Source organism: Malania oleifera, chromosome 2 (assembly GCF_029873635.1).
Source record: "Malania oleifera isolate guangnan ecotype guangnan chromosome 2, ASM2987363v1, whole genome shotgun sequence".
Classification (NCBI taxonomy): domain Eukaryota; kingdom Viridiplantae; phylum Streptophyta; class Magnoliopsida; order Santalales; family Ximeniaceae; genus Malania; species Malania oleifera.
Genome location: NC_080418.1, coordinates 67,155,464 through 67,167,594, shown reverse-complemented (window position 1 = coordinate 67,167,594; position 12,131 = coordinate 67,155,464). Strand labels below are relative to the sequence as shown.

General features: G+C 37.1%; 2 protein-coding genes across 5 annotated transcripts; one reads left to right on the top strand and one right to left on the bottom strand.

Moving 5' to 3' along the window:
• Positions 1-979: 979 nt before the first annotated feature.
• On the bottom strand, positions 980-7,028 carry LOC131148605 (protein TPX2). Of its 4 annotated transcripts, none has more exons than XM_058098433.1 (21): positions 6,686-7,028; positions 5,224-5,309; positions 4,994-5,128; positions 4,860-4,909; positions 4,602-4,678; positions 4,318-4,501; positions 4,095-4,191; positions 3,885-3,998; positions 3,698-3,811; positions 3,412-3,588; positions 3,260-3,322; positions 3,105-3,185; positions 2,855-3,007; positions 2,631-2,762; positions 2,453-2,533; positions 2,242-2,361; positions 1,994-2,160; positions 1,798-1,918; positions 1,634-1,693; positions 1,443-1,537; positions 980-1,353 (listed from the first exon to the last, which is right to left on the bottom strand). In XM_058098433.1, the coding sequence occupies exons 1-21, from the start codon at positions 6,837-6,839 to the stop codon at positions 1,236-1,238; spliced, it is 2,379 nt and encodes a 792-aa protein (XP_057954416.1). In that variant the 5' UTR covers positions 6,840-7,028; the 3' UTR covers positions 980-1,235. The 4 variants fall into 4 exon arrangements, with proteins under 4 accessions (XP_057954416.1, XP_057954417.1, XP_057954418.1 ...); XM_058098434.1 differs by having other exon boundaries at positions 1,798-1,906; XM_058098435.1 differs by having other exon boundaries at positions 3,412-3,564.
• A 1,692-nt stretch (positions 7,029-8,720) lies between these two features.
• Positions 8,721-9,122, top strand: LOC131148228 (non-specific lipid-transfer protein A-like). Its single transcript, XM_058097955.1, has one exon. The coding sequence runs from the start codon at positions 8,721-8,723 to the stop codon at positions 9,120-9,122; it is 402 nt and encodes a 133-aa protein (XP_057953938.1).
• The last annotated feature ends 3,009 nt before the right edge of the window (positions 9,123-12,131 follow it).

Genomic DNA, 12,131 nt, shown 5'->3' with positions numbered 1-12,131 from the left:
GAATGAATTTTGAGTGAGGAATGAAAACAATCGAATTGAACCACCCAAAGAGCTCTCTCTCACTTTTCCCTATAAAATTGGAGGTGCCCACTGTCACTGCCCATAAAAATCTATGCTATAGAAAATATCATCAAATAGAAAAGGTCTAGGAGACTAGAGACAAATAAATGTTCCCAAGTGAGGAATTTTGATGATGTGGATGTGGAACTCTAGAGAATGTCAGTGACTGGTAAATTTGTTGAATTTATTGTCAACGTGGACATTTGTTAGTTTTTGTCTAACATTGGTAGGAAGTGTTTTTTGAACCTTAGTTTGAAGCTCTATCGAACCTCGCTTTTATTTGTCTAGGAGACTAGAGAGACAAATAAATGTTGGACATTTGATTGATAGTAAGACTTTTACATGAATGAATTTTGAGTGAGGAATGATAACAATCGGATTGAACCACCCAAAGAGCTCTCACAAAACCCTATAAAATTGGAGGTTCAAGAGCTCTTGAACTCCTCGCCCACTATCGCTGCCCATAAAAATCTATGCTACAGAAAATATCATCAGATAGAGAAGGTCTAGGAGACTAGAGACAAATAAATGTTGGACATTTGATTCATAGTTAAGACTTTACATGAATGAATTTTGAACGAGTGAGGAATGATAACAATCTGATTGAACCACCTCCATTTGGGAGAAGAACAAAGAAGAACTAAGTTCAAAAACAAAGAACTACTACTGACATTATAGGATCAGTGTCAATAAAAAATTTAATAGGATCAGTGACATTATTATAGGATCTTTGCAGACTCAATCTCCTCTCTTGTATCGCTTTTATACATCAATTATTTCTCCTTGATCAATAGGAAAATCAAATTTCTGTGATAACAATCTGATTTGAACCACCTCCATTTGGGAGAATTCTTGGGCTTGCTAATTTTTTGGTGTCACACCCCAAGAGCCATTATTAGGGAGATTCTGGCGCAGTGCATTATTTTTCAAATTTGAAATTTTATTTTTTATTTGTCTAGGACACTAGAGACAAATAAATGATGGACATTTGATTCATAGTTAAGACAACTTTACATGAAAGAATTTTGAGTGAGGAATGATAACAATCTAATTGAACCACCAAAGAGCTCTCACGAAACCCTATAAAATTAGAGGTTCAAGAGCTCTTGAACCCCGGCCCACTGCTGCTGCCCATAAAAATTTATGCTACAGAAGATATCATCAGATAGAGAAGGTCATCTCATTTGAGCAGCGGCACTGGATGCTGCAGTGAAAGTGCCCATCGCTTTTCTCCTCTCTCTCCTTTTTACCCTCAAATTTGGAGACTTTGCTTTGGTTGTTTCCTTAGTTGACCTATAATCATATTATTTGTTAGCTCCAATCATGAAAATGTGTAAAACACACACACACACACACACATACAAAACACCTAACACACTTACTTTTGTGGGAGGAAAGGATGGCCAAAATTAGGCACTGGTCTTGCATGCGGCACCATTGTCCTCCTCAACTGCTTTAATGCTTTCTCTTCCTCAATCTACCACCAAAGAAGAACAAAGTTCAAAAACAAAGAACTACTACTGACATTATAGGATCAGTGTCAATAAAAAATTTAATAAGAACATATCTATACCATCTTTGCGGACTCAGTCTCCTCTCTGTATCGCTTATACATCAATTCTTTCTCCTTGATCTGTAGGAAAACCAAATTTCTGTGAGAAAAATAAGGTAAAAAAGTACATATCCTGCAATCAAAGATACTCGTAACGCAGTCTATATGCACCATGCATGCATCACCTTTTTGTCGAATTCTGCTCTATCTACAGCTCTATGATCGACATGGAGGTTAAATTCTTGAACCTGAGTGAGGGGTTTGCGTACTAAATCTGGAACTGGAATTGGGTCCCTGCAGAAGAAGCTAAAAAAAAATGGTCAATGCATTCCCAAATGCAAAAACACAGACACACAAGTTCCATGTGTTTAGAGTGCTCACTCTTTCAAAATAGGTTGTGCCCTAAACATCCTCATCTGGGCTTTTTCTCTCTCCATTCTCTGCCTTTCTTCCATTTCCCTCTGCATTTCCTCTTCATGCCTCACCAGACTCTCCAATTGGAAAGGTTCTGGTTTGGTGCATTGCTTGGGTTCTGGTTTTGGGGGAACCTGCACACAAAATAATATCTAAGCAAACCTTTTTGTCAGGATCAGAATGAAAAGAAGAAATAGGTGAAATAAAATTTTTACCACTGGATAATCAGTGGTGTACGGATAGGGAGTGGCCTTGGGGATCCTAGCTCTTTCTTCTTCCAACTGTTTCTGCATGACGTCCATAACAAATTTCTTTTCTTTCTCTGCTCCCCTTTCCTGATGCCACAATATGGAAAAACTGTTGTAAATCATACTGATCAATCATGTTAATTAAATATTTTACTGGCCAAGGAAATGAGTTCAGTACATCAGTGTGGAGGTGGAATGGATTTGGCATCGTAGTTCTTGGAATCTGAATGCTATGACGAGATTCTGAATTCAATGAAAGCTGAAAAGGGAAAATAAGCAGTAGAATGAGAAACAAGAAAAAAAAAATCAGCAACAGAAAGTAGGGGAATAAAGCATAGCAAGTCTTCATATCTAACCTTGTCAAAAATATCAGCTACAGTTATTGGCTGTGGAATTCTTTCATCTGTTGCAAAATGGAATTCTTGAGGTATGGTCACATGCTGTTTTGTGTTTGAAAACATCCCCAAATCTCCTCTACTTTCAAATATCTACACAAGTGGAAAACAGAAATTATTTAGGGAACTAAATTTGCAAAATTTTATGATTTATCATTGTCCACAAAAAGTGGTGCCATACATACCCTCTTATTTAAAGGCCGAGCCTTAAATTTTGGAACTTTTTCAAGTTCCTCCTGCTCAAGTTCAGAAGTACTCTTTACTCTGGGTGGACGCGCTCTCAATGATGTCTGCAGTAGAGGGGTTTTAGGTTCAGTCAGATGAGGTTTCCATTGATTCTGTCACATGAAGAAACAAAAGAAAATGTTAGTCAGAGATAAAAATGAATCAGTTTCAACAACAAAATATCAAGTTTCAAGGCAAGGTTTTCCAAACCTGACGAGAAGCTTCTGTTGATGCAACTGTGGATGTTTCTGCATTCTGGTTGGCCCTTGCTGTTGTTTCTAAATGAAATTCCTGCATAAATTAACAGTTAGCACTCTATTCTTTATATTTTTCTGTCTTCCAGTCATATCCAAACTTCAATTTACCTGAAACTCTGGTAGTTGGGGTGTAGTTCTTGGTAGCGAAGGTAAAGTCGGGGCTTCGAGAATCTGGGAACCAAGGAAATAAACCAATTGATTGCACCTATTTACACCATGAAACAGAAAAAAAATTCTATGTAAGATTCCAGAAAAAGTACCTTCTTATTCAATGGTCGAGCTTTAAATTTGGGAATTTTGGCCATCATCTCTTCCTCAAGCTCAGCAGAACTCTTTACCCTAGTGGAACGAACGCGTTGAGCTGTTTCAAGTTCAGGTTCCTTAGGCCTCGTCAATGTTAGTTTGGGCTTGCTCTGCATAATAGAAGCAGCATCATCCTGAAATGTGAATGAAAGAAGGACTCATATAAAGTATAGGTAATGGAAAGAGTTAAAAGAATTGTATCTAAAATGAAAAAAAGAAAGTGGGATAAGGACTACAATTTACATGTGAAAGAGAATTGTTCATGCGAGGCAGTGATACATCTCTCGTACTCGATTGGAACTTCTTCATCATTTCTGCCATTGAAATAAATGGAACTGCTGGTTCTCGAACATAAACCTGTTGAAATACGTGTTAGAGAAGTCATCTTCCAAAATTTACAAAGTTAGCCAGTAACACGGACAATGCACACCTTTCTGTCCTCTTTACGGGTCTTAGCAGTTGACGGGCATAGACTACTGGAAGAGCTGCCCATTCGACCCATTCTTGATTTGTGGGGAAAATTTTGAGGTTTGACATTAAGAATCTGGGATTTAAGCAAAAGAAAAATGCATTAATACATGCAATAAAACAACCGCTTTGTCTGAAAAATAAACAATAAAAAATAAAAATGATTAATCACCTGTCTAGATCTTCCTCCTTCCAGCTTCTGTCGCTTAATTGCCTGGTTCTCTTGAGCCAAGTTTGGAGTGCCAGCAGTATTTTTTGCATTGTTATCTCTAAAAACAAAGAGCAAAATTCTTAAGATAAGAGATTTTTTTTACCTCTTAAAAAAATTTCTTCAGATAGAAGCTTCAATACAAAAGGAAAATTAATTATGATAGATTATAATTAAATAGTTTCACCTATTCACAATGGCTGGTTTGATGCCTTTGACTTGTGATAACTGTTTTTTCGGCTTCAGGGCTGATGGATTTTTAACAGAACTCGCTATCCTTCTGGCTGCCTCTTGTTTCTTTGAATCAGTTGGTAGTGGGTTTCTCTTCTGTGAAACCGCCGGCAATTTTGGAGTGCATGCCTCTAATCCTTCTGTGGCAATAATCTCAATGAGTAAATATGATCTGGCCATATGATAGAAATTATACAAATAAACCGTTAACCCAAAAATTCTCAGCATCCCAATCACAACCTTTGACAGAAGAGGTGCTCTTCGTATCATTAGCCACATCAATCTTCACAGTTGAGGAAACTCTTCCCGTTAAAACACTAAATCAAGTAACAAAAAGCAATATCAAATAAAGAAAAAATATAAGAAGTTCGTTCTTTCCTTTTTTCTTTTTTTTTCTTTTTTTGAAGAGAAAAAAGATAAGAATTTCAGGTGCAAACAATTCTGATTCAATATGAATTTGCATCTAGACAGACGGCCGTTGATAGAAAAGGAACAAACCTTCCATTTTCCTGAGTGCAGACATCCTTCTTATCTTCCTCGGCAGAAACCTGAAAGATTCTTATATTATAAGGAGCCATAGCAAAAAAGATAAAAAAAATAGTAACAAAAATCCAGCAGCTTATATATTGTACCACATTGGCACTGTCTTCTATTTTCGTCTTGCCAGTGCTCTTTCCTTGTTCCACTATATCAGTTTTCGTGGGCTCGGTCTGGGGCTTGGTTTTGGAGGGACTATTATTAGCCGTTGAACCTGATGATTCAGATGACTGTGATAGAAAAGAAGTGACCAAAATTCAGGCCATTAGTCTTTCGAACATTAACTATTTAATACAGACCATCCTATGAGATAAATGAAAAATACCTTTTGGAATTGGTCGTCTGCTTTACTAAAATCACATAAGCCTTCAATATTCACAGATCTCCCAGCCTTGATCTTAGGCATACAAGCTGCACCATTCACCAAAATGGATCAACTTAAAAATTGTTTTTCAAAGCCAAATGAAATAAAGAATCTAGTTTTTTTTTTGCCATAAAATTAATGCAAAAAAAGCGTAAAATGCCATAAAGAGTATCACAGTGCGAGACATAATTAAAGAATTCTTTGAATTTGTTTAGTTGAAAATCATATAATCCCTATGAAGTATGCACATATAATATGGCATCATAACGGAGTGGCACATAGATGAATTTGGATATTCATTCGAGTTAGGTAGGAAAAGAAAATGTTTAAATTGCAAAATATCCTTCCTCGATTTTTTTCAGGCCCGCTTGTTTCCTTTCCACCATCCTTTTTTGAGATCCGAAGAGATCATAAATGTCTAGAAGGAAAAAAACCCTAAATTCACTGAAACTCCCTCACTCATCAAAATATCCTTCTTCGATTTTTTTCAGGCCCGCTTGTTTCCTTTCCACCATCCTTTTTTGAGATCCGAAGAGATCACAAATGTCTAGAAGGAAAAAAAACCCTAAATTCACTGAAACTCCCTCACTCTCATCCCCTTCCACTCTCTCTCTCTCTCTCTCTCTCTCTCTGGAAATTTCCAGAATTTTCAAAATTTTTTCTTAACCAGTTTAAAGAATTGTGTTCGTAACGTGCTTCCCTTTCTCACTCACTCTCTCAATCTTATAAAAAAATTCATACCCCAAAACTCACTCCGGGTGACTTTTTGACGAAATTGACAAAAAGAGAAGAAAGAACATCCATTTCTTGATTTTCTTGAACAAGCCCTAATCACTCTCGGAAAACACAACTTCGCAAAGACAACACATTCTGACAATAGCTTCCATAAAGGCACGCTTCAAATTCCTCAAACCAAAAGCCGTATAGAATCAAAATTGAAAAGAATTGAAGATCGAAAAGAGAAAAATTGAAAGAATTAAAAATCACATACGGGAAGGTTGTTTCAAATTCCTCAAACCAAAAGCCGTATAGAATCAAAATTGAAAAGAATTGAAGATCGAAAAGAGAAAAAATTGAAAGAATTAAAAATCACATACGGGAAGGTTGTGTTCGTAACGTGCTTCTCTTTCTCACTCACTCTCTCAATCTTATAAAAAAATTCATACCCCAAAACTCACTCCGCGTGACTTTTGGACGAAATTGACAAAAAGAGAAGAAAGAACATCCATTTCTTGATTTTCTTGAACAAGCCCTAATCACTCTCGGAAAACACAACAACCTAACTTCGCAAAGACAACACATTCTGACAGTAGCTTCCATAAAGGCACGCTTCAAATTCCTCAAACCAAAAGCCGTATAGAATCGAAATTTTAGAATTGAAGATTGAAAAGAGACAGAATTGAAAGAATTAAAAATCACATACGGGAAGGAGCGTAGCTGAGGGCGGTCTGGAACCAAAGCTCCGCCTTGCGCACATCCTCCTCGGACTCCCCATCGATGAAATCAAAGAATCGAGGCGCCGAGAACTCGTATGCCTCATCAATCATCATGCCGCTGGAGTCTTCTATCAACGCCATTGATCCCCACTCTCCGAGATTGCAGTTGCAGTAGAAAGAGAGAAACAGAGAGGGTTTGGAGAGAGAGAGAGAGAGAGAGAGAGAGAGAGAGAGAGAGAGAGGATTTGGAGAGAGAAAGAAGAGAGGGAATTTGGGGGGGGGGGGGGAGATTTGGGGTGAGAGTAGTGTTTCCTCTGGAGAGAATACGGTCAGAGCGTTTCTAAGGAAATATTTCGTTAATAATAATGGCAACGGGAGAGAGAGACGACAACGGTAAGTATAACGTTGGGAGTCCCAACGGTCGAAAAATTTGAAAATTGGGAGCTGAGCCAAAGTTCAACGCCCCCACTATGGTGGCTCTTCGGACCGCTGCCTCCCCAACGGCTCTATCCGAAAAGAAGAACCCTAAACGATGCCGTTTTTACTCATCCCTGGAAACGGCTCCTTTTAGTGAACAAAAATGAAAAAAAAAAAAAATTGAGTCCTGAATTGTCTTCCAATCAGTTATTTATTCTTTTACCACTTTCCTTATTTCCTCCAATAAAGAAAAGAAATTTATTAGCTTTCCACATTTTATTTTCTGAAAATGTTTGCTTATTTTGAAGTTAAATTCACAAAAAGATGGTCCAAAATATATATTTGCAGCCAATTGTGAGAATTTTTGGAAGAGGAGAACACTTTAATTAATTCTTCCTAAAATGGGTTTTTATAAAGAAGATAGTTTTCACAGGGAAGGATGATAGTAGCAAAATTCATTAACTATGTATGAACACCAAAAAGAAACTACACTCCATATTTTTCCATCACAATGAAATATTAAAAGACGTGAATATAATTGTAATTTTCCAAGAAAAAAGGTGAAAAAATAATAATGTAGCATATTTGTGATTAGGGTTTTCTAGATTTTCTTCTTGTGAATCGACTCTCATACCACATCAAACTAGATTGAATAAATAAATCACCGTGTTGAATTAGGATGATTGTATAAAAAAGGTCTAGTGGTGTATTAGGAGGGCAACGAGGATTCTATTGAATATGGTATGATATTTTAGAAGTAAAGTGTAGTATCATTATATTGTTGTACAATGGTTTTTAAGATTTTTACATAGAATGCAAGGATTCAAAAAATACTACTAACACTCCTTATTTAATTTTTCATATATTAATTGACAAATTTTCTCTTTGATTTTTATTTGGCAAGAGAAGAGGCAAAAGATGAAAGAGAGGGCAAAATTGTTGCTTGGATATGATAAGTAAGGAGTTAAATTGTCATTTAATACATGAAAAAATAGACATCAAATGCAATGATATTTTTTGGATCCCCAATAGCATTTCCCTTCTACATTTTAGTGAGAATTGAAATTTTAAGAGACTTTCATCAACAAAGTAGTGGAGAATACGAGCACATTGTCTAACTATATAAATTGCTTGATTTTTCATGTTCTTTCTCTTTCCGATTTGCTACATGTGTGCGCGTAACTCCAAGGCATTATTGTCAAAACCCCCCTCCGCTTCTCTCTCCAAGTTAGTAAAACTTGAGTTTTAGCACGGGAACACCATCTTCAGTGGAGATGCATCGGCACACAGCTGCTTCTGTTTTGGTAGTTAAAACTCAAAATATACACTTCGTGAGTTTATACTGCAACAGCAAAATGATTTGACTGCAGATCAACCTAGACTTCAGGAAATACTAAGCACTTCGCAGCAAAACATGGAGCATGACTTATGCATGGCAAGACAATGAAACCAACTAACTACTTGTTTTTGAAGGTCACAGATTATATTCTTCTTGTGTATTTTTCAATCTCTCTCTCTATATATAGATATAGATATGGCATTATCTCTGCAGGGGTAGATTAAGAACACCAATACATCTTCTGATATACTCAAGCTAGTTGCAAGATGGCCATGCCTAATTGTCTTGTATGCCTAGTAGTTCTCTTTCTAGTTTCTGGGTCAGTCGTAGTTGCCGACACAGAGTTGGGAAACCCCCCGGGCAATAAGGACGCAGTTTGGGATCTCATTGAATGCGCCAGGTATGTATTAGGAAACCCCCCGGGTCCATCTTTGGATTGTTGTGATCTGCCCAGTGGCCTGGATTTGAGGGCAAAACAGAAGAAGGTTCAACAGAAGTTCTGTCAGTGCATTGAGAATTTGGCTGGGTTAGTGAGCACTGTAACTGGTTCTAACTTTGATGTTTTCCCAGAGAAGTGTGGACTGCACGTTGATATCCCGATTTTTGGTGACATGGATTGGCTCAACAAAACTGCGCTCTCCCTATCTCTTCAGCTTACTAACTACTAGCAGTCAGTGCTCCTGTATGGGGATTTCTTGGGTGATTGAACTGTAGTTGGATCTTTTTAGTTCAGATGCCATTATCCAAGAAAATAAAGTGGGATTTAGTCATGCCAAAAAATTATAAACTGAAAAAAGGTGAGGTCTAACAGGGAAGGCAGAACGTTAGTTGCTACCTCCCTCAATAATAAGCAGAAACAAATTACATCCATGAGTAGATTGCCTAAATAAAAGTAACACTGCATCGGCTCTTACCAGTTCATTTTCATTTCAATACTCCCATCAGGAAAAAAATGTGACTGGAGAAAAATAAGAGAGATAGGATTATGCTTATTTTATTTATTTGCTTTGTAGTTGGGTAGAGAGAAATTAAAGTGGAAAAGGTGCCAAACAGGCAATGAATTTTCTTTCCAAGAGCAATGAACGATTCCCCCTCAAGAAGGACTAAGATTTGGATGGAAAATTGCAGGGCAGGATTGAGGGGTTCTGACTTCAAAGTTCAAACAGCTGTGAAGAAGGCACTGTAGTATAGAGCCCTTGACATCTCAGCTATTTTCATTCATAATTAACCAGATAAAACATAGGTCTATGCCTGCAGGCTGTAATTAAAATGAGGCCATCATAAGATAATATTATAAAATTGATTATCCCTTTTTTATCTGTGCAAATCCATCCATTAGAATTGAGACATCAGCGAACCCAAATTATCAATTTGAACACATTGGGGTGCTATGAAAAACCCAATGGGCTTGTTTTAAATCAATGCCTGGTGATGAAATTCTTAGGCGGGGCAACATTTCTGTCAATTATAGTCTACAACTTGGTCACAAAATCTTTTCATTGGATGTAAAGTAAAACTTGATAGCAGATTCTCAAATCTCAAGACATAACATTTTAACTTGAATTTGCTCAATGGCATCCCCAAATGCCCTCTGTGAGTTTTGTCTTGCTATAGGCATCAGTTTGAAATGTCAGATGAGCTTTTTCGGAGACTGGATTGCAACTTTGGCCTTATGTTTGGAGAGCTCTTGGATTTGGATTTATATTGGATTTAGATAAAATATAATATAAAATTATATTGAAATTTATTCAAATCCACCTAAGTCCAAATCGAAGGCCCCAAATCTATGCTCCCAAATGCAGCTCGAGGGATTATGATCTGAGCTTGCACAACAACAATGTTTCTCACACACATAAAATATGAAGAAGCTTAATGGTTGATATAGAAAACTCAGAATTTAAGAAATCTAGAGTTGATTCTAGACTTAAATGTGGTAAGAAGAGCTTTTTCTAATTAGCATACTAGATACCCATCTACCCATGTACCTATAGGTTTTTTTGTCCTTTAAAGATTACTAGAGAGATAGAAGGCCTCAAGGGGGTAAACCATGGCCTTTTCAGACAAACATTCCTGCACCAGTGCTCAACTCTGCTTAGGTTCTCCAAAGAGGGTTTAGTCACAATCCTAGAAGTTCCAGCTCTAAAATATGGCAGAACTTCCAGGACTTATTTTTGGTCTAATGGTCATATTTTCAGGAAATTCTCCACAATTATGAGTTATTCATGGGACATGAAATTTACATGTCAACAAAACCAGCAAACTAATTTATTGTTTATCGGGTTTCACTAAACAATCATGTTTCCAGTCTCCCTCTTGAGAATTCAGATTCCCAAGTGCTATATATTTAGCTTTCTTTCAATCCTAAACAACAATAGCAGAACTGAACTTCGTTTTATTCAAACTAAAAATGCCACACCTCTTTGCATATGTATTGCTTTTCCTAGTAAGTTCTATACCTGCAACTCAACAGTCCACATACTGCTTGGATGTGTCTAGAAATTTCATCCCATGCATGCACTTCGTTGGGGGGTTTTCACCCGAGCCGTCAAGGTCTTGCTGTATAAATCTCCAGAGACTTAATTTGAGGGCAAGACAGCATAATGGTCCAAGGGAGATCTGTCAATGCATTGAGGACATGGTGGACACAATGAGCCTTCCATTGGCTGCCTCTCGTGTTGGAGCTCTCTCAACCCAGTGCAATGCACCCCTTAGTTTCCCCATTTCTGAAGCCATGGACTGCTCAAAGTGATAAAATCTCTGTCTCTCTCTCTCACACACACACACACACAAAAATTTTTGACTAGCTGTCCTCAATTTGCTGCAGGATGTTAGAAACTGAGCTGTGGGAGCCTTCCTCATAGAGAATGTTGGTATGAAGTCATTAAATTTAATGGCTACACCATGGAAAGATGAAACCAGTTCTTTGTATCAAGTTCTGAAGATTTCAAGCCATGCCTTGCAATCATTCCAAATCTATAATCAACATCATAGGTCTTGAATTAAGAGGAATATATATATATATATATATATATATATATATTTCCTATGATGGTGCTTCATCCATCAATCTTTCTCTGTATATCTCTGAGTCAGTCACCCTTATTTACCAGTTTCTCAAGTCTTCTGCTTTCTGCAGTGGCTTTAGTTGTTTCCCCAAATCTTAATTGAATAACAGCAACATAAAAATATCACACTTAATTATTTAAATCCATTGGCACTGGGCAAAAGGAAACAAGCAGCAAATGTAATAAATTATGAAAACAACTAAACAGCATTTGTAGATTACGGTTTGGTTATATCTTTAGACCTTTACTCCAATAAAACCTGTAAGTTAATTTGCTTATTTGTGAAGAAACTGTATGCATCGCATCAAGAAACAAGCTGCAGTTTTAGTTATTTCCCCCACAAAAAAACCCTGAACACTGCAAATATAGCAAACAGCAGTTTAGTTGCTTCTTGGGGAGAAAAAATTATGGGCGATCAGAGAAACCCAATTATCAGTGTTTCATGAGACACAACATTTGTATGGGCAAGAAGGCCAACTGGCCGACTACCTGATTTATTGTTGAACTGTTTTTACTTTTAAGGAGAATGGGATGGACGAAACTGTGTCATTATGGGCATCTGAGATGAAATCTCTTATAATTTATACATTACTTACATATATGTAACATCAG